This window comes from Ruditapes philippinarum, unplaced genomic scaffold (genome assembly GCF_026571515.1).
Source record: "Ruditapes philippinarum isolate M1 unplaced genomic scaffold, ASM2657151v2 ctg14685_1_1_1_1, whole genome shotgun sequence".
Lineage (NCBI taxonomy): Eukaryota > Metazoa > Mollusca > Bivalvia > Venerida > Veneridae > Ruditapes > Ruditapes philippinarum.
In genome coordinates, this window is record NW_026860848.1 from 1 (window position 1) to 21,262 (window position 21,262).

At 33.5% G+C, this 21,262-nt stretch overlaps 1 protein-coding gene across 1 annotated transcript; it reads left to right on the forward strand.

The window, feature by feature from the left end:
- Positions 1 to 1,305: 1,305 nt before the first annotated feature.
- On the forward strand, positions 1,306 to 20,557 carry LOC132713562 (succinate--hydroxymethylglutarate CoA-transferase-like; the record flags this gene model as incomplete). The annotated part of the gene is made up of 10 exons (XM_060696201.1): positions 1,306 to 1,356; positions 1,840 to 1,960; positions 3,121 to 3,212; positions 4,066 to 4,209; positions 5,340 to 5,435; positions 8,885 to 8,956; positions 9,411 to 9,508; positions 10,067 to 10,169; positions 10,603 to 10,666; positions 19,836 to 20,557. Coding segments are annotated over 10 exons (990 nt in total), but the record flags the coding sequence as incomplete, so codon positions are not given.
- Positions 20,558 to 21,262: the final 705 nt, after the last annotated feature.

A 21,262-nucleotide genomic window follows, 5' to 3' on the forward strand; every position in this document is an offset into this window, starting at 1 on the left:
AAAGAAATCCGGGGTCTATTCCTTATGTCGTGATATAAAATATGCATTATTTGTACATGTAATTTTTTAACCAGTTTAAAATTTGAATCTTTTTTATGGATATCTGCCTGTTTATATTGGCTCCTTATATGTTAATGATTACAATTTCTTCAGTTATGGTAGCAAAGTAGTCATGTACTGAACCCAGATGTCTTTATGTGAAACCCGAAATTAAATCAATATCTTACTTCATTTAATAAAATATGAACAAGTCCATATAAAACCAAATTAATAAAATGTTAAAATAATAAATGTATTGATAACTACCAAATTATAATATAAGAAGGGATATCTAAAACTAGTTTCCATAATAGGGCTACCTTTGGTTATAATACCAATAATATTGAAGAATGAGGAAAAATTTCAAACTTTTGCTTAAATTGGAATTTCATAACTGACCGGCATGGTTTCAAAAATCGAAACTATGGATTAATATGTTAGCTTCCTTTTAATTAGAGTGTGTTTTCAATTCATATATAGTCGATGTGAACTTATATATATAATTCACATGGTTAAATAAATTTAAATAAAAAAAACAATATAAGACAGCCATGGCTTTCCATATCTTTTAGATAGTTTTATTGTAATTATCTGACGTTTTAACTCTTGTTAACTCATCTGTTGGGAGAAAAAAAGATCTTTTGTCACCACCCTCTCGTGGACGTTTACGTTGATTAACCTTTCCTCTAAGGTCCATTTTCTTATTACCGGCGTTATAAAAATATTATTTGTTGGATAACGGCAAAACTATTCGTATACATGTTTTATCATAAAATTGCACACTTTTTAAAGGGCAAATGGTCCTATAACTATTACTTTTTTCAATATGCCGTTTTTCAATTTAGATTTTTGTTTTGCTCTTGTTAATCTTATTTTGTTTTGGTCCTTTTTCTCAGATTTGATCACACTTATTCACTATAAACTCGGTATACAGGACTTTTGAATATGACACAATTTCAGGACACTAAAAAACACGTGTTTTTTAGTAATATCGGAAAAATGACGGTTTAAGGAAAGAGACATCTACGTTAAAAAAATCGTAACATTCAATCAAATTTGAGTTCTACAAACATCTATTTTATACCGAAACCAAGTGCCTATGGTAAAAACACGTACCTAGATTGATGCCATTGCAAGTTTTAGGCCCTTTCCGGCGATTTGCATCGAAAATGAAGTTGATCTTTTATTATGTGATGTGAATGAAACATAGCAACATAATTTAAAAAAAAACAAAACAAAAAAAACTCATGACATCTGTATTTTCAGAGTGTCTGTGTAAATATTCGTGAAAAAGAAGGTCAGGAGCTGATTAAACAGGTAGCAGAATTTTTTCCATGGCTTTGTGACGTCATTAATAAAACGCAATTTAAGTTCCCTTGTTCTTTTTTTATTGAACATGCAAGATATGTTTGAAACCTGTGTTAAATCAACCCGGGGATTCAATTTGGTTTGAAGTGTATTGGACCTGATCACATTGATCATATTTCTAGAAGTAACTATGGATATGCATACTTTATTGAAATTAGATGCGGAACTTTTTGAATTTCTCTTCCGATATTGACCGACCACTGATACTCCAATTACCGAATCATTTTATCATTACATTAATAGTGATCATTGCAGTTGCAAAATTAATTGGAACGTTATTTAAAACCGTTATTACATCTGGTATAGATTCTGAAAAGAAAAGAAAAAACCCTACAATTAATGGTCTGAAATTGTACTGTTTTCCTTCGTTGTCTAAAGTTTAGATACATACGATGATTCTATCCGAGCAGCAAGTTTTTGTTTTTTTTCCAGTTAGCCAAGAAGAGCGACGTCCTCCTTGAAAATTATATTCCAGGAAAACTGTCTGAATTTAACCTTGGATATGAACACATTGCCGAAATAGCTCCCCATCTTGTTTATTGCTCCATAACAGGTGAGATAGCTCCCCATCTTGTTTATTGCTCCATAACAGGTGAAATAGCTCCCCATCTTGTTTATTGCTCCATGACAGGTGAGATAGCTCTCCATCTTGTTTATTGCTCCATAACAGGTGAGATAGCCCCCCATCTTGTTTATTGCTCCATAACAGGTGAGATAGCTCCCCATCTTGTTTATTGCTCCATAACAGGTGAGATAACTCCCCATCTTGTTTATTGCTCCATAACAGGTGAGATGCCCCCCATCTTGTTTATTGCTCCATAGACAGGTGAGATAGTCCCCCATCTTGTTTAATTGCTTCCATAACAGGTGAAGATAACTCCCCATCCTTGTTTATTGCTCCATAACAGGTGAGATTAGCTCCCCTTCTTGTTTATTGCTCCATAACAGGTGAGATAGCCCCCCATCTTGTTTATTGCTCCATAAACAGGTGAGATAGCCCCCCATCTTGTTTATTGCTCCATAACAGGTGAGATAGTCCCCCATCTTGTTTATTGCTCCATAACAGGTGAGATAACTCCCCATCTTGTTTATTGCTCCATAACAGGTGAGATAGCTCCCATTCTTGTTTATTGCTCCATAACAGGTGAGATACCTCCCCATCTTGTTTATTGCTCCATAACAGGCGAGATAGCTCCCCATCTTGTTTATTGCTCCATTACAAATGAGTTTTTTTATTCATTTTTACCCTTATAGATTTGTTCTACGGTTGCACATCTAATCTTACTATAACCAAAAGGACAGAACGGATGTTTAGACTGGTCAGTTCACTCAAAAGGGATTCAGTAACATAAAAATATTTATCAATTCTTGCATATTGGAACCTTGGGTGATTGAACCCTTTGATGATTGAACCGTTGACGATTTGATCCGTAGATGATTGATTCCACTTGCCTCTTTCAGTGTCTGAATACAAGTGTGGATTTTTTTTCTGACTTAATCTCGCTTAATTATCTAAATGTCTATATCAATTATATATTTTGAAACTTTTTCTGGTTTTGAATAGAGCATTCCGTCCATTTTGAAACGTATTGTTTATTGTCGTGTCAAGTAATTGTTTTTTTTTCTATTTCGTGTTATGTTTACCAATTTAAACAAGAAATGTACCAATGACGGACACATCATTGGCTCAAACCTTTGATTTTCTGTTACCAGGGTATGGTCAAACTGGACCGGATGCCAAACGTGCCGGATATGACGTCATCGTAGCAGCAACCGGGGGATTAACTCATATTACAGGACCCGAGGTTTATCGCTTTATTCAGATCGATAATAGAATGAAAACTGAAGATCGTGGACATAAATTTATCCTGTTGTATCGTTTCTTGTTTGTTAGCTACATAACAAACTTGTGATTTTCCCCCGGAAAATGGTCCGAATCCAGTTGTTAGTGATTTCCTCCCGGTGAAGTGCTTAATATCCCATGTTTATACATGTATACATTGCTTAGGCCAGTCTTGAAAATATCTTTGTTTACGCTCTCGCGACCCATGCTAGTTTTGGTAGGGTAGGGATGCAGTAAAATATTTTTATTGTTAAGAGTATATGTATTTTAAAAATAGAAGATATTTGTATTGTAAGAATCTATACAAAAATGATTAAAACCTCCAAATTTTGTAAGTTTTATACATTTAACATGTGTATGTATACATGTACAATACCAATAAAGCATTCGAATTGTAACAAATATAAAAATGTGCGATTCTCAGTTACAAACTCTTTTCCATGTTTAGAAAATAATTTTTCGATGTTTTTTTTTTGTGGCAGGTAGCAATATTTTTTATCAGGCCTATCAATATTAACATGGTAAACAAAAAAACAAACAAAATACCGGAAAAAACAACAACAAAAAAAGGAAAAATTTTAGAATTAGAAAAAAAAAACGACAGCAGTCGTGACTTTAAGTCTTTATCCGTCAAACTCCGAAAAAGGCGCTATGAAGCACACTGAAGATTTTTGTTTTTAATGAAGAATAAACAAATAATAAAAATACCCTAAGATGTAAACATGGTTTTAGGACTTTTGTATTTTGTTTGTTTAGTTGATTTACCCATGCCATCGCAGGGAGCATAATTTGCTTTAATTTTTTAAAATCCGCAGGGTGGCGAACCATGCAAAGTTGGCGTGGCTATGACAGACTTATCAACGGGGTTGTACGCATACGGGTCAATTTTAGCAGCGTTATTACATCGGTCTAAAACAGGGCGTGGCCAGCATATTGATTGTAATTTATTGTCAACTCAGGTTTGTGCTATCATTTTTAAAGCTATGCAACAAATAATTTTTACTAAATGTTCATTTAATATCAAAATTGAGGACCTCGTGACCAACTGATCTAGGTCGCTAAATGCAAATAAGTTCGAATTTCGATGGCATACTTAATTATTTCAAGTGAAAAAGTTATAGCGACAGTTGATTGTTCAACCCTTACTGCCTTTTAGGATAACTTTGAACTCTTCAGGGTAAAACTATTCAAATTCAGCATCACGTTTAATTTTAGATAAATTTGACCTAAATACACGTAAATTACTTCAAAATAAACCCCTTAGTCACGTTGTATATATCATGCTATCAATTTCCATGAAACTTTTCAATCCATTTCAACCCGCACACCGCCTACCCTTAGCCAAATGGAAAATTTAATACCACATGATAACTAAATGGACGACACCATGCGAAATGCCATCAGCCATTTTTGTCGGGTTTTCTTATATAAAAAATTGAAATACTAACTTCCTCTTAACCTCGGAATCGTTTACCATAACAACTATAAATAATGGACTTGACCTTGGAACAACCCATTTCTATATTAAGACGTTCCATTGTAAAAAAAAAGCGGACACTTCGTAGCCAATAATTAAAAGTGTCGTCAGACTGCATGGAACTGTAGCCTGGCCTGGCTTTATACTTGTTGCATAGACAAGCTATTATCACCGCTGACATTCGGAGGATTCTGAAAGAATAGTTAAGGTCCCTTGGCTTTAAGTCATTCTCTGCGACCATTGGACATTGCATTTTGAAATAACACTAGATAGCACGTGGTAATAAAATAGAGATGATTTAGATTTAATGAATGGGAAGATAAGGAAAAAAAATGCATTTAAATATTTTTAATCTGTACGAAGTGTTTAATCCTTTATACGCTAAATATCTGTAAAGGTCTCGACAATCTTTCAATCTATCAAAAATCATTAATCATTTTTAAGAAAAATGTAATCAAAATAAGTACGGACTAAATAATCAATGTTACACCTTAATATTTTGGCCTGCATAATGCACACCTTAATATCTTGGCCTGCATTGATAGAAGACCGTCGGCATGATTTGAAGTTTAATAAGCTTCTTTTATTGTTAGTTATTGTGTGTTTAAACAGGTAGCATCTCTAGTCAATATTGCCAGCAATTATCTAAATGCGGATATGGAAGCTCATAGACGAGGCACGTCACATCCGAGTATAGTTCCTTATCAGGTATCACATCGATATTTCTCAATTTATTTCTTTTTTTCTATTTGACAAGCGTGCATCTCATCTCTTTACAATAAATATAGATATTCCCAATATTTACCCTGATGACATTATATAATTATGCCCCCACTTGGTCCGTAGACCAAATGGTTTCCGAATGATAACTAAAGAACGCTTAGGCCTAGGATCTTCAAACTTGGTATGGTGATTGGTCATGACCAGTAGATGACACCTATTGATTTTGGGGTTAAGGGGTCAAAGGTCAAGGTCACATTGACCTTGTATGTTAAAACGGTTTCCGATCAATAACTAAAGAACGCTTAGGCTTAGGATCTTCAAACTTCATATGGTGATTGGTCATGACTAGCAGATGAACCCTACTGATTTAAGGGTCAAGGGGTCAAATGTCAAGGTCACATTGACCTTGTAGGTAAAAACGGTTTCCGAACAATAACTAAAGAACCCTGAGTCCTAGGAACTTCAAACTTGGTATGGGGATTTGTCATGACCAGCAGATGACCCCTATTGATTTTGGGGTCAAGGGGTCAAAGATCAAGGTCACATTGACCTTGTAGGTAAACGGTTTCCGATCAATAACTTAAGAACGCTTAGGCCTAGGAACTTCAAACTTGGTATGATGATTGGTCATGACCAGCAGATGACCCCTATTGATTTTGGGGTCAAGGTCACATTGACCTTGTAGGTAAAAACGGTTTCTGATCAATAACTAAAGAACGCATAGGCCTAGGAATTTCAAACTTGGTATGATGATTGGTCATGACCAGCAGATGACCCCTATTGATTTTGGGGTCAAAGGTCAAAGTCACATTGACCTTTTAGGTAAAAATGGTTTCCGATCAATAGCTAAAAAAGCTTAGACCTAGGTACTTCAAACTTTGTATGATAATTGGTCATGACCAGCAGATGACCCCTATTGATATTGGGGTCAATGTGTCAAAGGTCAAGGTCACATTGACCTTGTAGGTAAAAACGGTTTCTGATCAATAACTAAATAACGCTTAGGCCTAGGAATTTCAAACTTGGTATGATGATTGGTCATGACTAGCAGATGACCCCTATTGATTTTGGGGTCAAAAGTCGATGTCACATTGACCTTTTAGGTAAAAACGGTTTCCAATCAATAACTAAAAAGGCTGAGGCCTAGGTACTTCAAACTTGGTATGATGATTGGTCATGACCAGCAGATGACCCCAATTGATTTTGGGGTCAAAGATCAAGGTCACATTGACCTTGTAGGTAAAAACGGTTTCTGATCAATAACTAAAGAACGCTTAGGCCTAGGAACTTCAAACTTGGTATGATGATTGGTCATGACCAGCAGATGACCCCTATTGATTAAAGGGCCAAGGGGTCAAAGGTCAAGGTCACATTGACCTTGTAGGTAAAAACGGTTTCCGATCAATAACTAAAGAACCCTTAGGCCTAGGAACTTCAAACTTGGTATGATGATTGGTCATGACCAGTAGATGACACCTATTGATTTGGGGGTCAAGCGGTCAATGTAATAGTGACCTTGTACTTAATGACCGATTCTGCCCAATAACTCAACAACTCAAGTTGCCTTGGTTGATATTGTTATGTGCTTTTGGTATACACATTTGAAGGTCTTATGTAATATAACAACTTGGCTGTCATTAATGAGGCTTATGTGATTCATAAAATTTATGTATATACATTGTTTGGTAAGATTTTTAATAACTTTAATTGCTGCACACAACCTATGGGGTCACAATAATTATTACCTTGTGACTAGTCATGACCAGTAGATACTAGATAACCCTTATTAATTGTTTGTTCACTGGATCAGAAGTCATGCATAATAACCTGATCACATGACAAACCGGCTGCTGATAGGGGGCATACATGTTTTACAAACATATCTTGTTGATATATAATTGACTTAATCTAACCTGATTTAAGATCTTTCGAATAATATCAGTATAGGTAACTAAGCGCGGATATAATTCTCATATTGTCACACAACTAAGCGTGGACATATTTTTCATCTTGTCACATAACTTTGCACAGACACACTTTTATTTTGTCAGGTAACTCAGCGCAGATAATTTTCTGATATTGTCACGTAACTATTTCTAAAATTGCTAAGTATTTAAGCGCGGACAAAAATTTCTCATATTGCCTCGTGGCTTAGCGCGTTCACATTTCTTATATTGTCACGTTACTTAATGCGAACAGTCACGTAGCTTAGCGCAGACACATTTCTTATATTGTAACTTGGCTGGACACATTTCTCATATTGTCACATAGTTTAGCCGGACACATTTCTCATGTTGACAGGTAAATTACCGCGGACACATTTCACACATTGTCACATTACTTAGTGAGTAAACATTTTTCATATTGTCACGTCATAGTGCGGACACATTTCTTACATTGTCACGTAGTTTTGCGCAGACACTTTGCAAATATTGTCATGATACTTAGCGTGGACACATTGTATATATTGTCACGTTATTAAGCCCTGAGACATTTCAAATATTGTCATGTAACTAAGTGCAGACAAATTACTCATATTGATACGTAACTTAGCAACTTAGACGTTTAACCATTCATTGTTAGTAACTAAGCGAAGACATTAACCTTCCAAAGTTCGTCTGTACTTTTGATGAGGATTGTTCTGACAGGTTCATTTGCATTAATAATATAAAAGGAGATTGTGACAAATCTAGTTTTATGTAGAATTCCCAGAATGGTGCATTTATTATTTAAATGTTTCATATGTTACTACTGCTTTAAGGCATTTGGAAAAAACCAAAGCTGGTTATGTGATAATCTGGGTTGCGTTTCATAGAAATTCCGAAATCTGAAATCATTCTAAAGACCGAAACGGTGACAACTTTGCACTTAAAAGAAAACTTCCCAAATCATGACTCGAATGTTATGGCTTCCTAAATGTTTGAATAGAAGTGTACATCATATTGCAGATTTAAGCATATTATAATGCCTTTCTTATCTATTATCAGGAAAAATGATTTTAATTATAGTCTGCCGTCTTTGACTTATGGTAAAAATGTTCATTGAAATAATCTAGTAACAATAATCTTTAAATTGGTTTTAAGTCCTTGGACTAAGGCTATGCTAAGGACTGGGTTTTAGGTTAACTTTTAATGCATCTGCCGAAAGTAACTAAGACATTTGTGGATATGTTAAGCTCCTTTTTAGGCATGTTTAACCTTACGTTTTGAAGCAATCCTTTTTATAAAGGCTTTCAAGTTCATACATCACCAATCGATATGTACTGGTCTTGTTTTGTAATTTTGAGACATTTGACGATTATGTAATGTTGTAGCATTTAAGTCAAAATATTCTGTTTAGGCATATCGGACCATAGTTGAATATGTTCTTATACAGTGTTTTAGTCATTTGATACCTTTATTTGATGCCTGGTTAAACATTAACTTGTGTTTTAGGCGTTTGAGACTGTAGATGGTTATGTCATGGCGGGAGCGGGTAATGATAAACAGTTTGAAATTCTTTGTAAGGTAACGCTGTTGTTAATGATTATTGAAGAATGAATAACACAATGTTCAAAACCAGTTAATTTGGCTTTTTCCAGTAATTAACTCATACTCAAACCCACTATATTGGTTTTGTGGTGACGCGGCTCATATGTACTGTAAATTCTTATTAACTCTGTATATTACTTGGTGGATAACACTAAATGTATAGTTATATAATTATCAATGTCGTACACCATTTATCATGTAATTTTTATTTATTTGTATTATTTAGAGAAATGGGCAGTTTGTAAATATTCTGAATTTTCTACATAGGTGTTTCGTCAGGATTCTTTAAGTAAATACTTGTTATGAATATTTTATTAAAGTTTTAAGGGAAAATGATGAACATTTTTAATACAAATGATTATTTTCAACTTATTATGATAAATAAATATTACATCTTAAAAACTTACGAAAGAAAATAACGAATGTTTAGCGTATAGGTTTACCAGATGTTTGTGACAATGAAGATTATACAACAAACAGACGAAGAGTTCATAACAGGAAATCACTGATAGACATATTAAGCAAGAGGTAAACAATTTGAAAAAAAAAATGCAACAACACACAACAACAACAATATCAAAAACAAAAGCAACAAAAACAAAACTCTGTAAGGAAACAAAAACAACACATGTGGCAGACACAACAAAAGAAACAAGATTATTATTAGCGTCTGAGTTGAAATGTTTTTTTAAACACATTTCTGGAAGATTTATAACAATTGTAAAATATCTGCAGAGAACTTTTTTTTAAAATTACTTTATTTTGATTACTAGATTTTGAATCGTTGTTCAAAAATATTGACGTCAATATGCACGTCACTAAGGCTTAAATAATCCTAGATAGTGACTGATTCCTAAATTAGATATTTGGTTTGATGGTGCACAGCTTGAACCTTGTCTCAAGTTTGGCTTAGGGTATTTAGGTCAAAATCATCGAGGTCAAATGTTCTTCATACATGTAGAACCTTACTATAGTATTTATTGACTGGAGCTAAATATTAAAACTATTTCCCCTGTCTCTGTATTTTAGCAATATTTTAGTGGTGTAAGATCGGTGACTGATATGTTATATTCTTGTATGTTTTAGATTCAAATTAAAGACAACTTCTGATTGGTTGTGTGTATTGAGGGATTCTGGGATACCGTACGGACCAATCAACAATATGCAGCAAGTTTTCTCCGATCCTCAGGTCTGTCATTTATTTCATTTTGGATATAATCTAGTCTTTTATTTTGGATATTTTCTAGAAACTTAATTTATAATTTCACCAGGTTTATAGAAACTTATTTTGTAATTTCACCAGGTTTATAATAAAGAGTCAACTTTGGCCATTTTAGGTGTCCAAATCGTGTATTTTGAATGGTGCTCCACTGAGAGCTTTTCCTCTGAAATGTGGGTCTGTTTTTGACTCTATGGCATGGTTCTTAAGGGGTTGCGTTCTTTAAACGCATGTCTTCCTTGTTGACATTTGTCGCCAAATTTTTCAGTTTTGAAACCTAATGTAAAATGGTTTTGAACTAGTGACGAAATCTAGAACTAGTAAAATAGAAGATTGTCTCCCTTTTGTTTAAATACCAGAAGTCTCTAACTACATAAACGCAAATTATGATTTTTTTAAACAGGTGCTACATAACTGCATGATTCAGGAGATGGATCATCCTACAGCCGGAGATATACGTGTAGCAGGTAATACATATATAATATGTGTATATTTTGAGAGGATATTGACAGTATCTCGTTTAGCAAGTCAAATTTATAGTGGTCTTTGTAGAACTATTTACTCCTGAAAAAACAAATATATTAATATTAAGATTCTTATTTTGATAAAAGATAGTAATTTTTGTGTCGCCTCTACGGAGTAGTGGCGACATATAGGGATCACTTCTCCGTCGTCTGTCTGTCCGCCTGTCTGTCCGTCTGTCCGTCACAAAACTTGTCCGGACTTCTCCTCATAAACTACTGGTGCAATTTCATCCAAATTTTACAGGAATGATCAGTACCAAGTCTAGTTGTGCATATTGTTAGCATTTTCCAGTTCAATGATTTTTGTCAGAGTTATGGCCCTTTAATAATTTTTATGTATAAAGTTTGTCCGGACTACTTCCTTTATACCACTAATGCAATTTCAATGAAACTTTACAGGATTGATCTGTAGCTCAAGTCCTTGCGCATACTGTACGGGTTTTCCGGTTGAATGATTTTTGGTCAATTATGGCCCTGTGATAAAAAGGTGTTTTTTTCTGTGTATTGCCAGATACACAAAAGCTTGTTCGGACTACTCCTTATAAACTACTAGTGCAATTTTATCCAAACTTTACAGGAATGATCAGTACCAAGTCTAGATGTGCACTGTCCGTCTGTCTGTCCGTCTGTCACAAAACTTGTCCCAACATGAAATTGGCCATCACTGGCCGACACATGTGATAACTGATCGCTCTTGTTATTTGTATGAAGACTGTTTAATATAAAGATATTTAATGGTAAAACGTGTGCATGATCTTGGATTGTCACTTGTTACACTACTTGTAAAGCCCAATTAGTTTCAAACAAAAATATTCCATTCTAAATATATGAATAGTAGGCCTATACATGTCAGAGAGATAAGTGGACATTCGGTTAGATAGAAACATTGCCAAATATGTGTACAAATAGGTCAGCATACTAATTGATGTTCACAACAGTTTGTCTGAAATCATTAGTCTGTTTGACGTAAATATACTTAAATTTTCAAATATCTATTTCCATAGCAACTTGACTCATGATTGTTTGTTATTCTGACTTCATACAAAAAGCTTTATGACAATGCAGTTTGGGATCTTTTCCTAACGGGAAAATAGGGGAATTCCGTTGTCACTTACCTGATGTACATGTTTTAGTAGGGAAGACTATCACATACCTTGTTCCGCTGTATCTTTTTTAGCTCATTTGAGCTAGCTCAGGGTGAGCTTTAAGGATCGTTAAATGTCCGTCGTCCGTCGTCTGTAATCCGTCGTCCGTCCACACTTGTTCGTTAACACTCTAGCAGTCACATTTTAGCCTCAATCATCATCAAACTTGACGCTTTAGTTGATAGCTCGGATCAGTTTTAACATGGGTTATCTCGGATGAAAAACTAGGTCGGAGGAGCTAAGAATAGAAAAAAAACCTTGTTAACACTCTCAGGGCTGGGAATCAAAACTGCGTCGTATCCTACAAAATGTAAACAAACGCCGCCATCTTGGAACAAAAATGTTATGTTTTTGTTTTTTAACTCTTTTGTTGGGAAAAACGAAAACCAAAACTATTAACACCTACCAAAATTTTTGCTCGTTCGGATAAATTTTCTAGAAAAACTATTTTTTAAAACAAAAGTTTTAGGGGAACTTTCAAAATCAATGGAGCCCGAATTTTTGAAATGGTTTGGGTAACCAGTTTCATAGCTTTTTCAAAGTTTTTCCTTTAAATAAATTTTATACTCTTTTTAGAACATTTAAACTTTCCAAAAAAAATATTTTTCATTTATTTACTAAATTTCCCCTTTAAAAAAAGGGGGGTTTTTTTTTTTCCAAGAAATAATGAATTTTTCGAAAGGGTTTCAAAAGCCCTTGAAAAAATTAAAAAAAGAACCCGCAGTTTTATTTTTAATTTCAGGGGCATTTGGGTTTTTAAACTGTTTAAAATTTTTGAGTAAAGGGTTTAAAAACGCCAAAAAACAATTTCTTGTTTACAACTTAATTCAAAAGCAGAGGTCACTCATTGGTTCCATAAAAAATGGAAATGCAATACGTACAATTCTATTAAAGGCTGCGTTTTTCGGTCGCATTTAAGTACCCATCATAAGCATCTACAAATTCCGAAAAGCTGTATCAAATGCAATATACATTGAAACACGTGATCGCACTCCCATATGTCAACGTGTTCCAGTGTTGCCTTAGCATGCTTCTAAAATTGTTCCCGTGAGTTCGAAATGGAGTGATTACTATTTTTGATACAAAAATCATATTCCAGTGTAACCTCTCCTGGACCCTGTACAAGTATTAATCAGGAATGACCTTTTTTTTTTTTTTTAAAAAAAAGAGAAAGAATTACAAATTTTGAAAAGTCTCTTGCTATCGGAAGAGAGCTATGCGCAAATTGCATGGTTACCTTTGTTACTTGTAATTAGCAATAATTTTCGTCAATTCCGTTATTACTTATGTCTTTTACGTGCCGATTTTATTGTATTCATTTTCTTATAATAAATCGGGTGAGAACAGATGAGCTTTATTATTTGAAACTGAACATTGAATTTTTAAAATTATATCATAAATGGTTAAGCTACAAGATATTTTTGAAGAAAGGTTTTTCCCTTTTCCTTTTTCATTTTGTTCAGCGCCCGGGAACTTTACCTCAATTTTGGGCGTATTGCATTTTTATCGCCGAGGAAAGGGCACGGGAAAATTTTTTAAATTTGTATCATTTTTTTTCCATTAAAAAATTAAATTTTAAAAAAACAGTTAAAATAATTAAAATACAAAATATAATTAAATTTTTAAAAAAAAGGGTTCCCTTTTTCAAAGGATTTTTCGCCGATAAATTTATTTCAGATATAGGCAACAAAAATTTTCCCGTATTGAAAAAATTTTTACAATATTGAAAAGAAAAATTTTTTTCAAAATTAAACCATCGAATTTTTAATAACTGAGACCCTGGGACTTTAAAATAAACCCTTTAACTAAAGTTTGTTTTTATTTGAAAAAAATTTTAAAAAAGGGTTTTCAGAAAAAAGACCTTTTTCAGAGGATTACCCCCTTTTTCATTTAAAAATTTTTTCCCCACTAGTCAACCAAAAAAAAAAATTTTAAAATTTTCCTTTAATTAAATTTAAATATTTTTAATTTTTAAAAACCCCACGCCAAAAATTTAAAAAAAAAGCCGCTATTTGTCAGCGACTTAAAAAAATTTTGTTTAAATAAAAATTTCCCACCCCGTGGGGGACCCCCGGGGGGCTGTTTTTGGTTTTAAATGGGGGGGGAACAAATCACTTTAATTGACCTAACAAGAATTCGAAAAAAAACCCGACTTTTTATTTCTTCGTGGGAAAAACTATCAACATTTTTAAAAAAGTCGATGGTTTTTCTCAGGGCAACATTTTTCCCCGAAACCCAAAGCCAAAAAAGAGCACCCGAGTCCCCCCCCCAAAGCTAAAAGTAAAAAGTGAAAGTTTTAAAAAAAACCAAAAAAAAAAGCAATCAATTTTCCCAAAAACATGCAAACCAAAATTAACTTAGAGCGTAACCAACATTAATTCAAAATTTAATTTTTCATATTTTTGCGAAAAAAAATTTGGTAAAAATTGAACAAACCCCCAAAAAAATAAAAATTTTTTCAAATATTTGATCAAATTTGTAAAAATTTTATGTTTAAAAGAAAAGTAACTTGCAATTAAATTCAAATTAAAAAGTTATATTGGGCATGAACAATTTAATTTTTAAAAAAATCCCAAAACAACAAACATTTCTCCACCGCAAAAAAATCTGGGTTTTTTATCTTTGCGCAAGATTTTTTCCAAAAAAAATAAAATATATGCCAAAATTTTCCCCGTTTAAAAGACGCCAAAAAAACAACTCGTATTTATATTTAATTTTTAACTGCCCTATCCCTTTTGTTAAAAACATTAATTTTTTAAAAAAAATAAAAAACCCCTTTTTAAAAAATTTTTAAATGAAAAGCAAAAAATTTAATTTTGAAGTTTTTGGGTGAAATTTTAAAAAAATAAAAAATGAATTTTAAGAAAAAAAAAGATAATAAAGCCAAAAATGAAAATCTCGGTTTTCCACACATTTTTATTAAAAAATTTTGCTCCGCTTCGAAAATTCAAGGGTTCCCCTATAACCTTTTTTTTACAAAATAGTTTTGGGAAGCCAAAAATAACCCAACGAAGCCGGGAAAAAAATTTTTCGTTTTTAATAATATTTTCTGGTTTTTAGTCATGTCCAACAAAAAAAGTTATAAACAAAAACATACGTTTTTCGTTCCAAGATGGCGGCGTTTGTTTACATTTTGTAGGATACGACGCAGTTTTGATTCCCAGCCCTGACTCTAGCGGTCACATTTTTGCCTCAATCATCATCAAATTTTGTCAGATTGCTTATCTAGTTAATAACTCTGATCGGATCGAACATATGTGATCTCGGATAAAAAACTAGATCACAAGAGCTAAAAATAGAAAAAAAACTTTGTTTACAGTCTAGCGGTGACATTTTTGCCTCAATCATCATCAAACTTTGTCAGGATGCTTGTCTAGGTGATAGCTCGAATGAGTTCGAAAATGGGTTATTTTAGATGAAAAACTAGGTCACCGGAGCTAAAAATAGAAAAACTTAGTTAACACTCTAGTTGTCATCTCGCATGAAAAACTAGGTCAGAATGCTTGTCTAGGTCAATGCTCGAGTGAGTTCGAACATGGGTCATTTTCGGTGAAAAACTAGGTCACCGGAGCTAAAAATATAAATACCTTTTTAACACTCTAGTGGCTACTGTTTTGATCCAAATATCCTGAAAACTGGTCTGAAAGTTTGTTTTGATGATTTCTAGGTCAAGTTCGAATATGGGTCACCTGGATAAAAAAGAAGGTCACACTGCTCAAATATGGATAACCTTTGTTAACACCCCAGTGGTCACACTTTTGACTCACGTGTCATGAAACTTGGTCAGAATGATTTTCTTGTCTTTGTATCAGTTCGATGGGTCAGGTGTGCGATCTGGGGCCATCATGGCCAACTTGTTTTTTTTATGCGCTTGAAACGTGTTACGGGATCAATAAGTAAAGAAAAAGTAATTGCAAAACATTCAAAAGCATACATATTAGATAAATGTAAATTATCATTGGTAGTGGATGAAAATGTAAACAACGTTAGACAAGATAGTGAAACGCACAAAGAATTGTTGCTATATACCGGGAAATGGTCTAATTTTAGAGATTCTTATCCCTCCGTATCAGGTAAACTTTTTAATGACAATTTTAAGATTGTGACGTGTTCAAACAATCGGCTTGTAGATTGGAAGTAAGCTTTGATGACTGTAGCTCATACACCAAAGTAAATATGGGAAATCAAGAAAAAAATTAATCAATATTTCCTGTTTAGAAAAGTGAAAAGGGGGATTGCGTTCATCGCCAAGATCCCTTTAAGAGTATATGGGAAAGATTAATAAGATGTTAACTAGCTCCTATATAATTTGTTTGATTGGCATATCTAAAGCAGTTTTGCGTATTATCAACCATGCATGTACACGTGTGTGCTCGTTGCGAGACACATTGTTATTCAGCCAGTCCAATCAGGGTGGCAGTTTTCAAAACTAGCACCATGTTCCCTAGGTTTGTTATTTTTAAATGATGAACGCTGGCTGCCAATGTCAAATGTTATAATGTGACCAAAATGAAAATAAAATAAAAAAAATCTTTGGCGACATTTATAAGGACAGTTGCTTGGCCAAGCCGGATATTTTGTCCGACAATGTTGTCATATTGCAGCCTTCTACACAATGCTTCTGATTGTACAGTGTCATGAATAGCCTTCTGCATTTTAAAGGCAAATAATTAAGTGTGCTGAAAAAAAAACATTCATGAAATATTAGTGATATAATCAGTTGATTACTGCCGGCATTTTTTTCCCTTTTTGTCAGGGGGCCCACAAACCGGGGCAACGTTATTAAAAGGAAATCACATACTCAAAGAAATTCTTAAAATAAGCAATAAGAGCTTTCCAATATAAAAGCCCGGGATAAATTTATTAAAAAAAAACCCCAAAAAAAAACCCCCTCCTTTTCAATTAAAAACCCAATTTTAAAAACAAACTTATTATAATACATTGTAAGAAAGAAGTGGTCTGTTTATAGTAAAATTTTGACACTGGCAAACATTGCGACGACTATTTCCGGAAAAGATACAGATTGTAATTGTTGACGTCATGAGGTTTGATTGGCATATTAATAATTAAAGCTACAACTTGCATTATGAAAAAGTAATAAGTTGTGGGAGAATAATCACGAACGAAAATCCACTTTATAACAGACAAACCTTTGAAGCTGTAATTTCTTTTTCTTGTACTGGCTGTAAAGTCATGTATTGGAAACTGTAAGAGATAATTCCAAAGACTAAATTGCTATACAAAATGTTATGTATTTATGGAATTTATAAAGCAGTGGGACAGTAAATATTATTGTTGGCAATGTTATACCATGTGCAAGTGTTATAAACGCTTACTGAGGCGTTTTAATATTGACTCAATATTGTTACTTGAACAATTTTAGAAAAAAATGCTTAAAGACATGCTACATATGGATTGTCTAAATTTAAGACTTCCGGATCTAGATCGATAAATATCCGCATCATAATATATGAAAGTTTTTGGAGCAGGAAAATGATTTTGTTTCAGACGCTTATGTTAATGACTTTTGTCACTGATAAAATAAACAACATACATGTATTTCTAGCAAATCGTTCAGTAATGGAAATAAGTTAAACTGTGTCTTCATCTGAGTGATAATTAACGTGACGTTATTTGTGGAAAACTGACAATTCAACTATGACTAGGCCAGACTTTCAATAAAGTCACCAAAAATACTACATTAAACCGCATTTGGCTGGTCAGATTTTCCTCTATTTGTATGCCACCACAGCAGAAAAAACTAAAATTAAGACAGCCCATGTAATTTTGTAAAATGTCTTTATGCAACTTATATAGATTAAATAGTGAACTTAAAAAATCTCATTGTGAAAAAATAATTGTCCAATTTCAACCAAACTTGGCAGGATTTATCCTTTGGCAAAGGGCTTCTAATGTTGTTAAAAGAATTTGATTCCATACGGAAATCTTGTTGCCATGGCAACCAAAACGAATACTAATAATAAATTTAAAAAATCTCTTGTAAAGACCCACACGGCCTAAAGCATATATATTTTGCATAAAAGATTGTTTGGTAGACATCTATCAAGATTGTTAAAATTATAGCCCTTGGGTCGAAGTACATACAGTAAAAACTTAAAAATCTTCTTGTCTGAAGGTTCACTTGAGGCTTGGAGCTTTGGTATATAATATCATCTATAAGTCCTTTGAAATAGCTGTCAAAATTTGCCCCTGTTGCGCCGGGGTTGATATGCCTTCTAATATGTATATACAACAATTACATAGTTCCTTTGATCATGATAATTAATGGTATGTTATATTTTATTTCAGTATACAACAACATTTATTAAGCATTCAACACCTGAAAGGTATATAGGAAAAATTTAAAAAATCTTCCTATATGAATTGACTAAGGCTAGAGTTAAGAAAATTTGCATGAAACAGATGCTATATTAAAATCGAACCGTCTGTCTGTCTGTCTGTCATGAAAGGAGTTTGATTTTTCTTTCATATATGAAATAATCATTGTTGTATGGTGTCCCGTTCTACGACTAAGGTCAAGGTCACTGTGGGGTTCAAACTTTGTCATTTTTATGTTATATAAATATACAAGGTAGTGGTTATGTTGGCTCTGAAACTTCAGTAAGCAGGAAAGGATTTCACCTATGAAATAACCATAGATGTATGATGTGTTGCAAATAAGACTCAGGTTGCTACGACTCCGGTGAAGGTCACTGTGAGGGTTCAAACTTTGTCGTTTTTTTATGTTATAAAAATTGAGAAGGTTGTGGTTGTGGTTGTGTCCGCTCTGAAACTTCGGTATTCATGAAAAGATTGTAATTTTTCTTTCACATATGAATTTACCATAGATGTATGGTGTGTCGCGATAAAGACTGGGGTTTCTGCGTCTAAGGTCAAGGTAACTGTGGGGGTTCAAACTATGTCAATTTTTATGTTATGTAAATATAGAAGGTAGTGGTAATGTCGGCTATGAAACTTAGTATGCATGAAAGGATTTTACGTTTTCTTTCACATATGAATCATAGATGTATGGTGTGCTCAGGTTTCTACGACTCAGGTCAAGGTCACTCTAGGCGTTCAAACTTTGATGTAAATATACATCTAGGCAGAGATGGTCGTGTCTTGTATGAAACTTATATGCATGAACGTATTATATCTTTTAATTTCACATAAAGAATTATCATAAATATATGATGTTTGGCCTTTAAGACCCGTGTTCCTTAGTTCAAGGTCACTGCTGGGGTTAAAACTTTTTCAATATTTATGTTAATATACATATAAATGGTGGTTGTTGTGTCCGCTCTCTAACTTCCATATACATGAAAGTTTCAATTTGTATTTAGAAATATAAAGTCACCATAGATGGGACATTGTGTTTTGAACAAGACCCAGGTTTATTTGTCTAACTTAAAGGTCACTGCTGGGTTCGAACTGTGTCAATTTTTACCACCACACTTAACATGTAATAGGTGGTTTATAACTAGAATCCTTCGGGGGCATTTGTCACGTATTGTGACCGCTCTTGTTTCATATGTTTGTAAATCAACAGTACATTTTTGCCTTCTATGTCACTTCTTAAGTTTTGTATAAAGGTATCTATCAGTCTCTGGTTGAAAATTGGAACAAATATATTTGCCTTAATATTCAATGGATCTTTCCATATATATCCGAAACCATTCGAGTACAAATATCCTTTACAACAGAAACCAAATTTGACTTGCAACAGCAACTATCACACAACAGCAATGAATACATTTTCGATACGATACATTTGTTTGTATGATTTTAAACCAGAATCTTATTATTTTCACATTTTGCGCATACATCAATGGTGCAGACATACATCAATGGTCCAGACGTAATGGTATAACATGCAAACATAATTATAACGTAAAAGAAATGTTCTGTTTTTGACTTAAAATAATATCATATAACAACATTTTTATTTTTCACTTATCATTTGATAGGTCCGGCTGTGAAATTTGGGGCTACAGGTACTGTATTGAATCACGTTCCACCATTACTTGGAGAGCATACACGAGAGGTGTTAATGGAGTTGTTGGAGATGACGGATAGTGATATAGACTGTCTTATAAAACAAGGGATAGTGAAATGACTCTAGAATGTGTACAACGGGTCCAAACATTGATATGTATACGGATCATATATATATAGTAACAACATGTATTTTATGCGCCCTTAAGGCTGTATTATAAGATTTCACACGTTGAGTTTGCAGTATGCATTACTTAAAGGTTAATGTCGAAAAGCTACCATCGTTCAAGATGACTATATCGTTATACTGGATTCTGATGTTTACAATATGTTTGGCAATATTTTCGGGCTTTATATTTTCAGTATATTCGAGGATCACCAGTATACGGATTCATGATTAGCGGATATATTTCTACGCTAACTTATTCATCAAAAGTCATTTTTGCTCTGCGAATTTAAATACACATCTTTAGTACAGTATACAATCCATATTTCATGTAAAGGTCATACTTTTGCTTATACAAGTGATATTCAGCAGAATGCTAATTTTTCAAAGGTTACAAGAAAACTATAAATATAAATGCGTGACCGAGATAGATTCTCTGTGCTCATACTGGTATATTAATATGCTAAAATTGACAGTCTCACTGTCAGACAGTGGATCATAATGATGGATAAAGCATTAAACAAACAGATTCTTAATATATACTTTTCGATACCAACACATTGTAAAGGTCATATGGTCATTTTTTATTTTTTATTTTGGTGACAAACATTCCCAGAGTCCAAGCTGAAAGTTTGGTTTTGTTCAAAGCTCTGCAGAATTAATAAAATTAAAACAATATAAGCCAAAATGACTTTTTGACCTATTGACTGATTGTTTATTATGTTTATTTGTGCATTTTAGAACTGAAAGAGTTTATACATGTAGCTGGCACAATTTGATAATAAAAAATGTCTGAATACTGAGTCGTTAAAAAATCTTCAAACCATTCTTGCAGACATACCTGATAATTATTTCCAACTTGTCCTTCTGAACGAGGATACGATATTCAAAAACTTAATGTAGATTTTTAGTCCCCTACCAGTTTACCGGAGGGGACTTTAGGTTTACCCTCTGTCCGTCCGTCCGTCCGTCTGTCAGTCCATCCGTCCACAAAACTGGATCCCGCGATAACTTGAAAAGTACTGAAAATATTTTTATGAAACTTGGTATATGGATAGATGGCAGTATGAGATTATGCACGTCTTTTCCTTTTCTTCCTATGTTGAAAATTCTGGTTGCTATGGCAACAAATAGGCTGAAAATATGGAAAATTTTACACATAAACTGAATCCAGTGATAACGCAATAAGTACTAGAAATATTCTTATGAAAACTTGACATATGGGTAGGCGGC